We start from the raw sequence: 16621 nt of genomic DNA on the forward strand, positions 1-16621 counted from the left end.
CTTTTTGCATATTTTTAAAGTGGCTAAAGTTTAACCTTCCCATTAGATCTCCCGTTTAGATAAACTAATGCATACTTTATTACTTTCACCCGTTATCACTTGTATCTAACACTTGTATCCAACTCGGACGCCTCCTCCGGATCCCCTCACCCGCTGCCGGAGCCCACAGCGCGAGCTGTTCCGACGGATATGCTGCTGCGGCTGCGCCGGCGCGTCGAGCGCGGCGCCGGCGGACTGCGGCCGCTTGGCCCCATTGCAGAAGAGTTCGCAGCTCAATCTCGAACAGAGCATGTACGTCGTTTCCTATTCCTTCTCTTTTTTCCAGTTTCTTCGTTTTATTGCTCGTCATTATCGATAAGAATAAACTTGAGAAATTCTAAAATGCCGTCGCAAACTAAAGAAAATACAATTCAGAGAAGGATTCTTGACGTTCTTGGAGTGGGCCACGCGGCACAACGCGGATGCCAATCCTGCCATAGCAATACTGTACAATCAGGATGGACATTGGTGACAAGAGCTTCTGCAGGAGGCTATGCAACAGGTATCTCCTTGCCAATTAGTACCTGAATCTTTCTCATGTCCCAATAATTGGTGGCTCCTGTAGTCTCACAGTTATAAAGATCAACAACAAATCAGATCAGGAGCAGCTAGCTAGGCGATACTGACTCATCATCATTGTGAGCCTGAATCGTGTGCGGCGGTGTTTAACACCAAGTCAACAAAAGCTTCTCATCAGGTCCACTAATGTCCTGAAAATGGCATAGCATGTACATCAGACAGGACATGTTGCTGCATCACCTATCAAGCTGCCTACTCCTTAAGCACTAAGTAAGAAATCTGTGCCGAAGGGAAAAGGGTTATTCCAGTGGCTACTATTATACTATGGTTTTCGGATGGGACAAGATACTCTTAGAGTTAACAAGCGATAATGATACGCAATTAGGCAGGCCAATCATGGTAGAATGGAACTTACATGGGGCTACTAGCTGCCTAATAGGTCTGCGCTTTGCACCGATGCATAGGTTAGAGATCCTTGGTATATGAGATGTCCTGATAAAGAAGATAAGATGCATGCAAGTGGGTAAAGCTGATTGCTGAAAAGTTGACTGTCTTTCTAGTAAAGCTTCTTGTGTTACATGTAAAGAACAGATTCTGAACATTATTATGGTAACATGGCATGTGAGGAGCTGTCATTGTGTTGAGAGGATCAAGAACAATCGTAATAGTTACAACCTACTTTCCTTGGTTATATAAGGGATAGTACGATTCGATCGATTCTTAGGGCTCTCCTTTTCTCAAATGGGGATTTTGAAGCATATGTAGGCATCATGGAACCATATGCCTTGCTTCTACAGCTATTTTAAGTGAACGGAGTAAGAATAGGTAACCCCATTTCTCAGGTAGATTGGTCCAATCTATTAGATACAGATTCATTTGTTTTGGTGAAAGTTCTTGTCTTGTGGAGTAGACCTCAAGAATCATGCAAAATTAGTTTACCTGAAGTTTGTTATTACTTTTCACGACTGTAAATGTTCCTGACTTTATTCCTACGATAGTTGAATAAAGGACTGCTGTAACGAGATATACGCTTTTCAATGTGGACAATAACCACCAACTTTCTGATGCTTCGATAGAATTACGCCTTTCATATGGCCTCTTTAAGTATGAGAAATTTCTTCATTTCAAAAGTTTATGAAAAACTGATTGGTTGACTAATATACTGATAGCTCCTCTACACTAGCAGCTCAGAATATATAGTTTGGTAAGTATGACACACTAGGAACTAGTGCACAGTTCAATTGCGTATGGATAACCACTTATGTGAAGATGACATTCACTATGGTGGCAGTAGCAGAAGGATCATCTCTTTAGACAGACATATATGTGGAATTAAATAATATTAGTCTTCTCTGTTTCATGGATATCTGGATTGAAGCCCATGGCACTGAGCAAATGATTGTAGGGTTACCAGCTCTCTTGAATATTTATATAATGCAGTGAAACAAAAGAAAGGAAGTGGCTTCATTCTTGAGGCATGTTCGTGTTCAGCGTTACAGTTACAGTTATCTACAACTGCCTACATATTTGCCTGCTGGATTCCAAGAAAATAAATAGCGATAAATACTTGGTTAGAATAATCAAGATTATTTATAATGAGAAATGTCCTTTTCACTTTGGCAACCAAAGTGATATTGTTCTTGTGGTTGGAAACTGTTGCGGCCTTTTTTGGTTCTCTGCAAATGTGAGCAACTTTTTTATTGACTAGTGACTACTGTGCTGATAGGTAATCTGACAATATGCTGCTAGATAAGGAACTATTGCATAATTCATTTATTGCTAGATAACCATGTGCAGTAACATCAGCATCTCTCTCAGTACATTTCACCGCATAAAGAACTAACTTCTTACTTCAAGTTTTCTTATCATGAAGATGACATTCACTATACTGGGGGCACAAAGTAGCAGCGTTGGGGAAACTCTGAAATCAAATATTGTAATATTATTCACAGGCATAAGCTCACAAATTAAACACAGTAGATACCTTTTGGCCCTTTAAAAGCTGTACATAATGCAGTACAGTAAAAGAAAGAAAGCATCTTGAGACACATGTTCATGCCCAGTGTTACAGTTACCTATAAGTGCCTGCCAAATTTTCTGCAGGACAAGGGAAAAGAATAGCTCCAAGCATCGCTTTCAGGAAAAAGACCGAAGGTGAGTGGACTGAATTTTCAGTTGGAGGTCCAGTAGCCACTGTGTCCCCCACGCAACACAAGGTCAGACAAAACTACACAAGCAACTCTTGCAAACGATAAGGAGATGTCCATCCACTTGAAGCACTCGCATATCAGCATATTGAGCAGTTCCATGCACTCAATTCTCCAATTGAAAGTATAAAAACTGTTGCGGGCACGTGTCGCCCATTGTGATTGTACTCTTCATGCTTCAAACATTCCCCTCCTGCGCTTCAACATGACCTGAAATATGCCATTTGTTTCAGAAGAAAGGGCCGGGAAAAAGGTGTCCTGAATTATTTGATGAACTCAATTCAAGACGCATTTTATTTCTCACTGTACTACTAAATTTCTGAAACATTAAGAGTTTATGATCTGTATCTGCAGGCTCAGAACTTTAGCCATGCATTCAAAGTTTAGTACTAGAGGATTCATGTACTTCAGAGAATGAATAAGTCCTACACAAATTTTTTAGAGGGATGTTTAACTTTTACATGCACATAAGGCTATCATTTCATTGTTCATACTTTCTGTTAGTCCCCCGCTAGTTCACTTTAGGAGTACTTAGCAAGCAGAAAGCCACCTGCCTTTTTCTCATCATCTCTGTTCCCTTTAATTGTTCCATGTTCCATCCATCACAGTTCACAGTTACCACCAACACCATAAAGACCCACAGGCTCTGAGGCTCCTCTCTCCCACAAACAACACTCACCTCCTCTGCACACCACACAAACAGAACACTAGTGGAGTAGTAGCAGTAGTAGTATGTGCTAGAGGTGCAGCTTGCCATCATCAGAGAGGCCAGCCATGAAGAAGAGCTCTTCAGATGCACTAAGTCTGAAACTGAAACAGGAGCAGGCAAGCGCTGGAGGCGAGATGCAGGGAAGCCTTGAGCTCAGGCTCGGCATCTCCTCGGACAATGGCGGCGATGATCCATGGCTTGGTGTCGGAGCGCACCCCTGGAGCTTGGCCTCCAGGCAAGAGAAGGCGACCCTGGAGCAGGCAGCGCACCAGCGGCCTCCTCCTCCTCCGCAGCCGGTGGGATGGCCGCCGGTGGGCGCGTTCCGCAAGAGCCTGCACCTGGCCGGCGCGAAGGCCGCCGAGGAGCCGAGCAAGGCGAAGCCAGCTGTCTCCGGCGAGACGGCGAGCATGTTCGTGAAGGTGAACCTGGAGGGGTGCGCCGTCGGGAGGAAGGTGGACCTGCGGGCCCACCGCGGGTACGCGTCGCTGTCCCGCGCGCTGCAGGGCATGTTCCACGGCTTCGTGCTGTCGGATGGCCACTGGAGGATCGCAGGCAGAGAAGACGACGACGATGACGATGAGCGGCGGCGGCGGCCGGAGTTGGGAAAGAAGGGGCCCACCAAGAACGGGAAGACGTACATCCTGCTGTACGAGGACAACGAGGGCGACCGGATGCTCGTCGGCGACGTGCCATGGGAGTAAGTGATTGTTCTTGTTTTTAGTTATTTGCACACTGATAGGTAGAGATGTTGAGGTCGTTGATGGTGATTGAGCTTTATTGTTTTGTTGTTGCTGCAGGCTGTTCATGGCTTCGGTGAAGAGGCTCTACATCGCACAAGACTCAAGGAACAAGTAGCTAGAGAGACAGAGAGACGTTGCTAGCAACACTGCATGCTGCTAGTGTTTTAACTGCCTCTCTTTCTTCTTCCTGTAACCCTGTCTAGCAGTTCATATAGTGCAGTAGGCACGTATAGGAAGTTTTGCTTGTGTAATATTTCAGACTTTGGTGAAGGAATTATTAATCGATTAGCTCATGTTGATGTTTGCAAAGCTGTTTAATTTAGACAACAAACACTTTTTCTCCCCCAAATAATCATGTTTACCGGCTGTCTAACCCTAACCCCTGTTACAAAAAAAAAACCTCAACCCCGTACAAAAATGTGACTCGAAATTTAGTTCACCAAACGAAACTGTAACAATACAACCATGCATGAGGCACATCAAGGCCCACGAGGCCCACGAGGCCCATGGACGGCCTAGCAGCCCAGTAAAAACTGTACAGGACGGCCTGCCTACTCGCTGACACACACACGCGTCCCTCCCCGGCCGTCTGACACACAGAAAAGAAGCTTGGGCTCTCTCTCTCCCCCCGTCTCCGCCTCCGCCTGCTCACCTCCGCCCCGCGCGCGCCCCCGACCCGTTCCTCTTCCCGCGCAGCGCCCGTCCCCGACCGCCGCGACCTCACTCTCCGAGCTCTCCTGCTGCTGCTGGACGCCCGCCGACCCGAGATCCTCTCGGCCTCGGGATCGGATTCCTCCCCTGGTAAGGAACCCTAGCTTCGCTTCTCTTCTCTTCTCTTCGACGGGTGTCTCCACCTCTCAATCCGTTTCGTTCCGGGGGGGAATTCCTTCACCTTCCGCGCGCAATCTGAATCCGAATGTTTGTTTCTCCCCGTCGATTTGCAGCGCCGCGCCCGTCGATCCCAGTCTCGATCGCTGTTGGTCACCAGCAAGGATGAAGCGCAAGCGCGGCCGCAAGCCAGCGGGGAAGAAGGCCGCTCCGGCGTCCGCCGCGGCGGAGTCCCCCTCGCCGGACACCCCGTCCAGCCCCAGCACGGAGGCGACCAACAGCACGCCAGATCAGGCGGAGGAGGATAGCGCCCCGCCTGCCACCCAAGCACCGGTACCAGCGCCTGAACCACCACAACCAGCGGCAGTAGTAGCACCTCCTCCACATTCTGAGCCACCGCAGAAGCCCGCCGCCCCAGTTAATCCTCCGGTGGACATACCGTACGCCAAGCCCAAAGTGGGCGCCGTGTACGGCCGCGTGAAGCTCAAGTTCAAGTCGTCCAAGGTGGTAGACCCACCGCCCCCGCAGCAGCAGGGTTCTTCGGGAGCTCAGGCGCCGGCCGCTGACGCTGCGAAATCTGAAACCGCAACCGTCCCCGAGGTAGCCAAAGAGGCTGAAGCGGAGAAGGCTGCTATCCTTACAGACAAGCAGCAAGCGGACGGGCAGGGATCGGAGACGAGTGATGCGGACAAGGAAAAGGTGGTGAGGAGAGTGGGAGGCATCAAGATCAAGTCGGTGGGGTTAGCTTCTATAGGGAACAACACCCCGGATAGGAAAGCTGATCCGGTGGATGAGCCTCCTCCGAGCAAGCAGGAAGCTGTTTCGGAGAACAAAGGAACTGAGGAGACGGTGGAGCCGAGGAGCTCGCAGGAGTTGGAGGAAAAGCAGTCTACACCAGAGCGTCAGCGTGATGAGAAAGAGCTGTCTGCTGCACTTGAAGTGAGTAGAATTCGGCTTACCTTTTTTAGGTCTATTGACCCTCCAAGTTTTACCTATGAGAGATCTGCTGAATCTGCATAAAGGTTATACTGAGAGTTTGTTTGCACTTGTTTTTCAGGCTATTAAGAAAGTCATGAAGATGGACGCTGCTGAGCCGTTCAACATTCCAGTGGATCCTGTTGCACTAGGAATACCTGTGAGTATTTTGTGCTATTTCTTTCATTTCAAATGTACCATAATGCCGCATCTGTTAAGCATGGCTTGCCTGTCCAGCGTGGCAAAACTGCCCTGCAAAACCACCTCAGGGCGTTGAGTAGTTTAGCCTGCACAAGTAGTACATGTGAAATGAAACGCTTAGTTGTCTCATCCTCCGAGAAGTTATGGCGTAACAGTTTCCATAAAGTGTATTCAGTTTGTCGTTTTCCCTGAGTTTCTCTTGCCTGTGTTACATGTATTTCTACTTCTATTTTTGGAAATCTAAATTTGGTGTAGTACATTCGATTTTATTTTCTCAGTACTGGTAATAAGAATTTTATCATGGGAATACTTATCTATCTAGCTAGGACGAAAGCTTTACCTATTCTTAATGACTTTTCAAGCAAAACCCTGCGGGGTAGATGCATTGCCTGTAACAACAGTCCTGCACCCCAGGTGCATATTGTGATATATGGAACATAGATAAGAGGGCAAGAAGTTATTGCAACTGCAAATGTAGATCACTTCAGTTGCAGTTTTTCTTTTCATTTTGTTTCACGGATTTCTCTACTTTATGTCTTAACCCAAGTACGTAGCTATATAAGCATATGCTTCTAGATCTACTGCAATTGGAACAATATTTTTCCCTCTTCTTTCGCTTACCTGTTTCCCAACCCTAACAGTTATCAACTTTATAGGATTACTTTGATATTATTGATACTCCTATGGATTTTGGCACAATATGTAAAAATTTGGAACGTGGTGACAAGTATATGAATTCAGAGGATGTATATAAGGACGTGCAATTCATATGGGATAACTGTACCAAGTACAACAGTAAAGGTGATTACATAATCGAGCTTATGAAACGGGTCAAGAAAGGCTTCATGAAAAATTGGTTGGCAGCAGGCTTGTATTCTGATGTGCCAGACAGCGGTAAGTATTGGATATCTGACAGCTACCAGTTTGTCTTTAATTCACTTCCATTCAATGTTTGACTTGATTTGATTCTTGTCAACTGCTGCGATTTCAACTTTGAAATCTTTTATATATGCCATCAATGTCTATTTAATCATTGATTCATATGCATAGCATTTATGAGTTATTTTGAAACCTTCAGTGAGCTGTGGGGAAAACAAAGCTTATTGCTTCATTTAGACACATCTAATGTGCATGTAGCCAGAAAATTTTGGGAAATTTTTAACTACAATGAATTGATGATGCTATCTTTGCACTCCCATCTATAGTTCTTGCACACAATTTGTTGCAATGGAAAACTATTCTTACACTCAATTGTCATTTATTTCGACACATCTATAGTTCTCTTACACTTACATGTGCATGTATTCAAATATGTAATAACCCAAATGTTGTGTAGGTGGCAATGACAATACTGGAGATGAGGATGCCAAAGGCCACTCAAAAAGCAAGTCTAAGAACAAAAGGCGACGGCCAGGGTACGTCATTAATCTATTCTGACATCTGCATGCAAGTTTTTCAACTAGAGGCTAAACTATGGGAAGCTGATATGCCATGCAACTTCATCACTCATATAGAGTGGAGTATTTGCGATGTATAGTTTGTTGATAATGAGAGGTTGGAATTAAGGAAAATATTTGACAGGGAAAAAAGACGACCACCCCATTAGAGCATGAATGATAGGAATTCTGCAACATTAACGGTTTGTCAGCAGCTTTGTTAGTCCTGTGTCAAGTGCTGGAATGAAATTTCCTTTTTGGGTTGGGATGCTTTTGGATGTCTTTTACTTTAATAGTTTCAGCCATGGTGGTGGGGGTTGTCATGGTGCTCTACATCACCATCCCCTCACATGAAACTGGCACCAACAGGTGCGCTACCCTCACGTGTGAATTGTTTGTGACGCCTTCCGAGCGAGCAATCTCAGTCCCCTCTCTCAGTCCATCTCTTTTCCCTCTCTCACCTTGTTATGCTACCCCAAATAGTAAAGTTTGAGGTGGTCAAATGAGGGTCCTGACGATAGCGCCGTTGTTAGATAGGCAGTTTGTTCCTTCGGTTATGCTTAGGCTCACACGCAATGTGCTGTCAGGCTGCGAGCGCATTAGGCAAGGATATGTAAGGAAGTTTCTGTTTCTATAAACCACAACCCTAGGACTCCTAGCCGCCACCACTGCCCCCCCCCCTCTAAATCCCACCTGCCGCGGGGTCTGTCGCATCCTCTGCGGCCCTTGACGCCGACCTGATGAGGCGCCGCACCTACGACATGTCGAAGGTCCGCCGCAGCACTCGGCTGGCCAAGCAGCCGGCAATGCCGGCGGTTGAACTGGCGATGAGGAGCATGTAAGCACAGGCTAGGTTTTAACATTGGGCAAACGTAAAAGCTTAATCAAGGGGGAAAATGGGATGCATGGCAAAGGGGTAATGGCGGGCTTTCATTTTTGATGGTGGGTGATGAGATCCGCTGTTGATTTCAGTGGATTTAGCAGCAGTGGCATGAGTTCCATTGCAGGGGAGAGGGACTGAAGGAGGTAGAAAGAAAACTACTGGATCCCTGTCAGTTTCAGGGACTTTTCGATTTGTTTACTTAGCAGTGGGCCCACCTCCTCCCAGGTTTAGTTTGGTGGAAATATCAGTGCTTCTACTTTATGTTAGATGTGGTGCTCCTATTTTGCTTCAACGACATTTTTGTGAGATTGAATTAATTTTTTGGTAACTTTTGCGCGTGCCCGCGTCCAGGTTAGAATGCTTCAAGGTGTCATGAGTTTATATGTTAGGTGTTGGAGCTATTTATGTAGATAAGAAAATGTGAGAGTAAGCATTGCAAGGGAGCACTTCTATATTTTTCCTTTCCTGTGGAGAATGATTTATGATTTTTGCTCTTGTTTGTAATGGCAGCATTGCAACATATTACTTGGAAACATTTAAAATATGCACTACAAATCTCTATATAAACTGGGAAGAGTAAACTGCCTCACTATTCCATTACAGCATTATTGATAACCTAGAAAACTTGCATGATTTGGCTTTTAGAATAGTCTTTTATGTAAAAATCCAAGCAATGCATGAGCACATTGGCTAGTAATTTAATGAAGGATAGGTGGAGAACTGTGATATTCAAAGAGCATAAGAGAACTATGCATTTCTTTCTTTTTAACATGGTCACTGAATCAGGACTTCTGGGTCTTCTGGTGCTATTCCATTTGCATTTCTGATAGTGGATCAATGAGAATTGTTACCTAGCTGGCTAGCCAACCTATACTTCTCTTGTAACATGGCCACTGAAAAGGAGTCTTGATTTAGACCATCACTAATCAACACTAAGCACATATATTTGTTCCTCTCTACACTGGAGTTTTCCCAATGGTGTTCCTATTGAGAAAGTGCAGTGGTACTATAACACTACAGAAGATATTTAGTGGTTTTTATTTTATTTTATCCCCCCCTTTTTTTAAGGAGAACAGTAGGGAACTAGTGACTATATTGTTTGGTGTTCTTACATGATGTCTATGAATGCAGGAATGATCGCCACAAAAGTGACTGCATATGTGCGGTTTGTCAAGTTACACGGCGTAAGAAGGAAAGGGATGAAATATTGGCTGTTGTAGATAATGAAACTGCTGCGATGGATAGTAACACTTCTGACCAGCATGACATGGAGGTTAGCATGATCTAAATCCTTGGTTTGCATATACATTGGACTGTGCATGTTTTATGCTTTTTGGTCAAGGGTCTTCCCTACTGTGCGCTAGTTTTTATTTCTCCATATTTCTGCTGCCACTGTGGTGTCGTGATAGTCCCATATCATACTGTTTTCAATAGTACAACGAAGTCTCTGTTATCTGCAATTTTACATAGCATGAGAGTAGCACACTCATATAACACTGTTCAATGAAACAACCATGCCTCTGTTATCTGTAATTTTATGTTTCTAGTGCTTACATATCGAAATGATGCTCTGTATGTATTATGTCTGCTTGAATTGTTCAAAGTATCATCTTTGGCTTGTGTAATGAGAGCTTTTCTCACCGTTGACTTAGTTATGGCATTGTCAATGTGTTTTTTTTTCTGTATTGGATGTTCTCATTCTCAGTGTATAAAGGACTAAAAGTGTTTCTGGGCAAGCAGACCATCTTCTCCTTGAGCTAATATATGCTTTGCATGTCAGGGAAACTCTGGTGCTAATCATCCTGGCAGTCATGATACTTCCTCTAGCCATGAGCAACCACCAAGGACTGATGTGTACAAAGAGACAGTGGAAGCAGATGATTCTGGGATTCGGATGGAAGATGTTGGAAAATTCTCCAGTGATCGGCCATCTAGTTTGCCGCATCCTGACTATGATGATGAGGGTTCTAGACAACATTTTGAGGGAAAAGAACAGGTTGAGTATAGAGATATGAACAGTAATGGAGAGCATACTTCCACTCAGCCTAATGAGTACTCTGATGTTGAGAATCACCAACAGAAGGTAAACTATAGCTAGACTTCCAGGGTAGCCTCAGCATTTTGTTTCCATGTATATGTTGCTATTGTTTGATAATATGCTAGGATTAATAGGGGAAAAAAGTTAAGCTATATCGCGTAGTGGATGGGATCAATTGATTAACTGTTTGACTTCATTCATCATCTCTTCCTCTGTCCGCTCTTATGTCATCTGGGCAGTTTTGGTCCCACTCACATGCCCTGTCGGTACAGCTGTTAGTAGCTTACTGCACTCTCTTCTGTTTCTCTTTGTTATCACCCGCACGACATCTTAATAAGTACTACCAGCAGGCAGCAATCAGTATAGTGGGCACACAGTCATTGTTGTATGCTTATGAATCTGCAGAAAAGGCTAAGCTCAGCTTTTGTGTCATGTCATCACAGGCACAGATAGAGACCAGCCAAGAGGTTGAGATGGAGGAGGATTATCCCATGCTGCAGCTGAACCCTGCATTCCAGCAACTTTGTGCGAGCCTCTTCCCCAGCAACCCGAGCTCCACTTTCGGGGTCCGCCATTCACTGTTCCGTCCCCGGCGCCGAGCTCCAATGAAGGAGAGCCCCCTGCATGCAGCCATGGCAGAGTTAATGAAGCGTCGTTAGGAATTTCACCGCTTGGTTTTCTTTCAAGAGAAGCCGCTCCAAGGCAGACTTTGGCAAAGCTGTACCCTGAAGACGTGGAAACTGGTTGGGATGATGAGGTCGATTAGTCTATACGTTTTCTTTGAGCTCAGGATCTGGTCTGATGTAGGCGTGTGATTAGTTGAGGCATGCCTGTCTATTATAACATGGATTCCGAAATTCTCTGCGATTTTTGTATCGGGCTAATTGCGGTAGCCACATGTGGCTCCATTCCTTGCCGCCCTGGCATAGGGTTGGCCTGAACTTCCCCTATAATTGGAGGATCTGTAGGATTTGTTTAGTGTTTGGACAAATTCTTCTCCCCAACCGCCACCTGATCTGGGAAAAAAAGATGCTTCTTCTTTTCCCCAAACACAAACAGAAGTCTGATCGGGGTACATGATTGAGAGTTGAATATTGCAGTGAATATTCAATTACTTGTGGAATCAGTTAGTCCTAAAACTGTCACCTACTCCAATGAGGTGCCGTGAGACTATATTATATCATTTTGATAAGATTGTGAATGGTGCCTGGGCATATGTGGTTCATCCTGTATGGTTTCTCCGATTCACTGGCGATAAAGCCTCTGCTTATCGCTTTACGCTTGTGCTGGGTTTGGTTTCCAGTGTGCGAGTAGGAAATTTGTGTCATCCTTGAAGGATGTTTTAAGCATTCCGTAATCCTCACTGAATCTCTCTTTTTTAATTTTTTTTGAAAAGGACTCTCTTTTTTAATGACTTGGTAGTACAGATAGTTGGCTTGCTGAGGTAGTAAACCTCGAGTGCAGTGTACTGCAGGCAAGTATGTTCCATCCCTTTCTTTCCATTTTAACCGCCAAAAAAAGACCCCTCCTGGAAATGGTTGGTGGTGAAATGAAACCAAGGGCATGTGTGTGTTCATCCATGATCCCTTCACTGGGTTTCCATGGTGGGTTGATCGAGGGTGACACAGCACCACATCAGTCTAGGGCTCGAACCCGGGTGTCCACCGTCCAATGGAAAAGGAACTATGAGATGGGAAATCCGTGTCGATTCCACCATATTCCGTGGGGAAGGGAAGTCCGTATCGATCCGCAATTTGATTGTGCGTGGGTTCTATACTCTTCATGAATGATTTTACAATTGTGTTAACAGTAGAAAAGAAATGTTTGAATGGTTTGAAACCTCTGTCAAGTATAGGACAAGATTCACATCAGCACTGGTTTGCAGGTAGAGGCACTTGAATTTCAACGGACCAAGTCAAGTCTACCAAACCAACCCCAAAACCTGCAACCTCATCATCAACTCATTATCTCCTCTCTCTCTCTCTCTCTCTCTCTCTCTCTAGCAGTTTTTTTTAATTTTTTTTATCAGATAGAAAAATCCACGGAACCGCGTTCCTTTCCCTCCATCCACCTACTAGAAACAAAAAGCGAAATCCAAGCAAAGCAAAGCGCCACCTCCGCACCCACTCTCTCCTTCCTTCTCCCACCTCCCTCCCTCTCGCGTCGCGCCACGGCCACCGCCGCCGCCGGCGTCCACCGCGGGAGCCAAGCGACGGCTGCCTCAACCGCTCATGTCGTCTTCTCCCTCCGGATGCCAATGTCTTGCTATGCCCGTGCCGGCCACCGCTCTGCCTTCCCCTTCCTCCTTGTGACACGAAGGCCGACGACGAGCCTTGTTCCTCTCCCCCTCATCTTCTTCCTCCTCGCCGGCGCCCTCGGCGTGTGCTCGGCGTCGCGGCAGTTCTCGACGGTGGCCATCTCCCACGCGCCCAACGCCACCCTCGTCTGCGCGCTCGTCACCGCCAACACCAACGGCGGCGATGCGGCGGCCACGGGAGGGTCCAGCTCCAAGCTGCACTGCACCTCGCTCCCGGACGGCCAGCAGTTCGAGTACCCCTCCGCCGACATCCCCTACAACGCCATCGCCGCCGGCACCGACTTCCTCTGCGGCCTCATGGCCCCCGCCGGCGGCCACGCCGCCATGCGCTGGTGGTCCTTCTCCGAGGAGGCCACCTTCAACCGCTCCCGCCCCATCGGCCGCCGCCTCTACTGGGGCCCCTCGCTCCGCTCCCTCAACGCCGGCGGCGCCCACGTCTGCGGCCTCTCCGACGACCACGACCCCACCTGCTGGGAGTGGAAGGACTTAACGCTCCCCAAGGGCCTCGACTTCTCACGCATCGCGCTCGGCAAGGACTTCCTCTGCGGCATCCCCAAACGCGACAACACCAGCATGACCTGCTACGGCGGCATGAAGGCGCCGTCGTTGGCGATGCCGACGCCGGCGGCCTTCAGGACCGTCGCCGCCGGCCCCCGCCACGCGTGCGCCGTCGACGCGGAGGGCGGGTTTGCCTGCTGGGGCGACGGCGTTCCCGTGGTGCCGCCCGCCGAGCTGCCGGCGAGCATGTCAGCTATAGCGCTCGGCAACGACACCACCTGCATCCTCGACGGCCGCGGGATCGCGCGGTGCTGGGGCGGCGCGCCGGTGCCGGAGCAGTACCGGAGCACGGAGTTCGTGGCGATCGAGGCCGACGGCGACGCCGTCTGCGGCATCACCAAGTACAACTACTCCGTCCTGTGTTGGGGGAAGAGCGACCGCTTCGGCGGCGGCCGGCTCGTCTACAACGCCACCATGCCCGGCGCCTGCGCGCCCCAGCGGACCTGCACCTGCGGCATCATCCCGGGGACGGGGGCGCTCTGCGGCAACGGTGGCGGCGAGGGCGCCGCCGAGCTCGCCGTCTGCCAGCCGTGCCCGCTAAAGCTCAACGCGTCGAGGATCGTGATCGCCAACGGGATGAGCAAGCCGGCGGCGGCGCCGGGGGACGACGATGAAGCAAGGAAGAAGAAGACACTGGCGGTCGCGCTCGGCGTGGCCGGCGCCGGCGCCGCGGTGCTCGCAGTGGCCGGAGCGGCGTTCTACCTCGTGGCGCTCAGGAAGAGGGAGAGGAAGAAGACGCTGCGGCTCGGGGAGTCGTCGTCGCGGCGGCTGTGCCGTGACGTGGAGGCGATGGTGATGCCGGCGCCGCAGGTGTCGCCGCTGCGGCCGCGGCCGCAGCCGCTGGGGTGCGAGGAGTTCACGCTCCGGGACCTGTCGCGCCTCACCGGCGGCTTCGCGGAGGAGAAGAAGATAGGGAGCGGCAGCTTCGGGTCGGTGTACCGCGCCAAGCTCCCCGACGGGCGCGAGGTCGCCATCAAGCGCGCCGAGCGTGGCGCCGGTGGCACCGGGCGGCGGCGGCGGCGGTTCGACGCGGAGCGCGCGTTCCGAGCGGAGCTCCGGCTGCTGTCGCGCGTAAACCACCGGAACCTGGTGCAGCTGCTGGGCTTCTGCGAGGAGCGCGGCGAGCGCATCCTGGTATTCGAGTTCATGCCCCACGGCGCGCTCCACGACCACCTCCACGGCGGCGCCACCGACGGATCGCCGCTGTTCGCATCGTGGGAGGCGCGGCTCCGGGTGGCGCTGGACGCGGCGCGCGGCGTGGAGTACCTGCATTGCTACGCCGTGCCGCCCATCATCCACCGCGATGTGAAGCCGTCCAACATCCTCCTCGACGGCGACTGGACGGCCAAGGTCTCCGACTTCGGCCTCTCCCTCGCCAGCGGCGGCGCGGCGGCGGCCGCCGTCGCCTCGTCCTCCACCACCGCCGGCACCGTCGGGTACATCGACCCGGAGTACTACCGGCTGCAGGAGCTCACCGAGCGGAGCGACGTGTACAGCTTCGGCGTCGTGCTGCTTGAGCTCGTCACCGGCCGGAAGGCCATCCACCGGACCAGCCAGGACGGCAGCGGGTCCCCCCGGAACGTGATCGAGTTCGCCGTGCCGGCGGTGGAGACGGGGAGCATCGCCAGGATCCTCGACGACCGCGTGCCCCCGCCGCGCGGCCACGAGGTGGAGGCGGTGGCGCGGGTGGCCAAGATCGCCTCGGAGTGCGTGCGGCCGCGCGGGCGGGCACGGCCGGTCATGTCGGAGGTCGTCGCGGAGCTCGAGTGGGCCGTCACGCTCTGCGAGGAGTCCGTCGTCGCCGCCGCCGGCGGCGCCGCTGGCTCCCGGCACGGCGGCTCCGACCTGTCGCGGTCGCGGTCGCGCTCCGAGTCCGATGATCCGAGCCCGTTCCACACGCGCGAACTCGGCTCCGGGTTCGGCTTCAGCCACGGCCCGAGCCGACCGGGCAGCCATGGCAGGTCTCACTCGACAATGTAAAATCTTTTTTTTGTTTTTTTAAATATTGATATAGGAGGTTGAATTAGTTGCTGTCCATAAACATTTTTAAAAGGGAAAACAGAGAGAAAAATTCATCGACGGACCGACCGATCATCGATTTGATGTGTCTCATATATGTTAATTGTTTATAATTTAAAGTTTTGATTTGTAAAACAAAAGGAGGGAGAAAAATCTGAGTGAGCGTTTGACAAAATCTGACATGTAGAGTAGAGAAGAAGATAGGAGTAGTGGGTGAGTTGTAAGTAGATGATGGAGCTAATCTTTTTGTTTTCTTGGGGTTGGTAGAGAGGTTAGAGAAGAAAATGTGTATAGCTGTTGCAGCAACTGTACTTAATCCAACCAACTGATGATGTTATGCAAACATGCTATATACATGGAGATTGATTGGTTGCAATCATCAGTCTCACAATCATTTGTTTGAATTTCTCACAACTGTTGCTTAATTTGCTGTTCAAATAATTTCGCATTGCCAGCAACGAGCTGTGTTTATATATGGATTTGATCATTTAATAAATTCCTTATCTCCTGCAACTATTTGTTTGCAAGAATTTGATAGCTAATTGAATTCAATGGATTTGAATGAATCGGCCATGCCGCAATCATTTCCCCCTCTCTTTTTATTTTTTTTTGCTTGTTCCATAAGGATTAGAATATGTTCACAAGAATTCTAGCTGGATCAAGTCCACTTTATTGGAGATTATCAGTCTAATAGTCTACTAATTGCCTAGAAAAAGTCGTGACAGGTAGCTAATGAGGGAGAAAGAGATATGCTAGAAGGAAGGAAGGAAGGAGGTTAGCTAGGAAATTTTCCTTGACGCTTACGCATGGAATTGAATACCGATGGCATGTTTCTCCAAAACCTCGCTGGAAACATCCGTGTCAAATTGTCAATGAAATTACAGGCATTTGGTGGAGGCCCTAACCGCTCACCAAACCATCTATACACCTCAAGTACAGAGAACATTTCAAACCAAACTCATGTAAATACGCTTGTTCGTACACACCATTTGTTAAAAAAAAGAAGAAGAAGAAGAAAAATTTTTAGTGCAAGTGCTGGTGTGGCACCATGCTAGCACAACACCATGGAAATTGGCAATATGAAAGGAGAAGAGGGTGGCAATGGCAAGTGAAAACAAGTCTAATACGGTAGTTTGCTAGGATTCCATCCAC

At 48.8% G+C, this 16621-nt stretch overlaps 3 protein-coding genes across 3 annotated transcripts; all 3 read left to right on the forward strand.

Annotated features, from left to right (window-relative positions):
* Window positions 1-1272: 1272 nt before the first annotated feature.
* Window positions 1273-4507, forward strand: LOC117860659 (auxin-responsive protein IAA25). The gene is made up of 3 exons (XM_034744029.2): window positions 1273-1383; window positions 2662-4171; window positions 4272-4507. The coding sequence occupies exons 2-3, from the start codon at window positions 3540-3542 to the stop codon at window positions 4327-4329; spliced, it is 690 nt and encodes a 229-aa protein (XP_034599920.1). The 5' UTR covers window positions 1273-1383; window positions 2662-3539; the 3' UTR covers window positions 4330-4507.
* A 309-nt stretch (window positions 4508-4816) lies between these two features.
* LOC117860658 (uncharacterized) lies at window positions 4817-11800 on the forward strand. Its single transcript, XM_034744028.2, has 8 exons — window positions 4817-5015; window positions 5159-5981; window positions 6100-6177; window positions 6875-7112; window positions 7555-7633; window positions 9669-9810; window positions 10318-10620; window positions 11019-11800. The coding sequence occupies exons 2-8, from the start codon at window positions 5208-5210 to the stop codon at window positions 11232-11234; spliced, it is 1830 nt and encodes a 609-aa protein (XP_034599919.1). The 5' UTR covers window positions 4817-5015; window positions 5159-5207; the 3' UTR covers window positions 11235-11800.
* Window positions 11801-12593: 793 nt separating this feature from the next.
* LOC117860657 (serine/threonine-protein kinase-like protein CCR4) lies at window positions 12594-15873 on the forward strand. The gene has a single exon (XM_034744027.2). It carries the CDS (start codon window positions 12827-12829, stop codon window positions 15428-15430), a length of 2604 nt encoding a protein of 867 aa, XP_034599918.1. The 5' UTR covers window positions 12594-12826; the 3' UTR covers window positions 15431-15873.
* The last annotated feature ends 748 nt before the right edge of the window (window positions 15874-16621 follow it).

The sequence above is a fragment of the Setaria viridis genome, chromosome 6, assembly GCF_005286985.2.
Source record: "Setaria viridis chromosome 6, Setaria_viridis_v4.0, whole genome shotgun sequence".
Lineage (NCBI taxonomy): Eukaryota > Viridiplantae > Streptophyta > Magnoliopsida > Poales > Poaceae > Setaria > Setaria viridis.

What these genes read in the sequence shown, in the direction of transcription:
- LOC117860657 (XM_034744027.2), top strand. Translation starts at nt 12,827, where the DNA reads ATGCCAATGTCTTGCTATGCCCGTGCCGGCCACCGCTCTGCCTTCCCC.
- LOC117860659 (XM_034744029.2), top strand. Translation starts at nt 3,540, where the DNA reads ATGAAGAAGAGCTCTTCAGATGCACTAAGTCTGAAACTGAAACAGGAG. An exon ending in GTCGGCGACGTGCCATGGGA is followed by an intron (nt 4,172 to 4,271) that starts GTAAGTGATTGT and finishes TTGTTGCTGCAG; the next exon opens with GCTGTTCATGGCTTCGGTGA.
- LOC117860658 (XM_034744028.2), top strand. Translation starts at nt 5,208, where the DNA reads ATGAAGCGCAAGCGCGGCCGCAAGCCAGCGGGGAAGAAGGCCGCTCCG. An exon ending in CTGTTGCACTAGGAATACCT is followed by an intron (nt 6,178 to 6,874) that starts GTGAGTATTTTG and finishes TCAACTTTATAG; the next exon opens with GATTACTTTGATATTATTGA. An exon ending in CTGACCAGCATGACATGGAG is followed by an intron (nt 9,811 to 10,317) that starts GTTAGCATGATC and finishes TTTGCATGTCAG; the next exon opens with GGAAACTCTGGTGCTAATCA.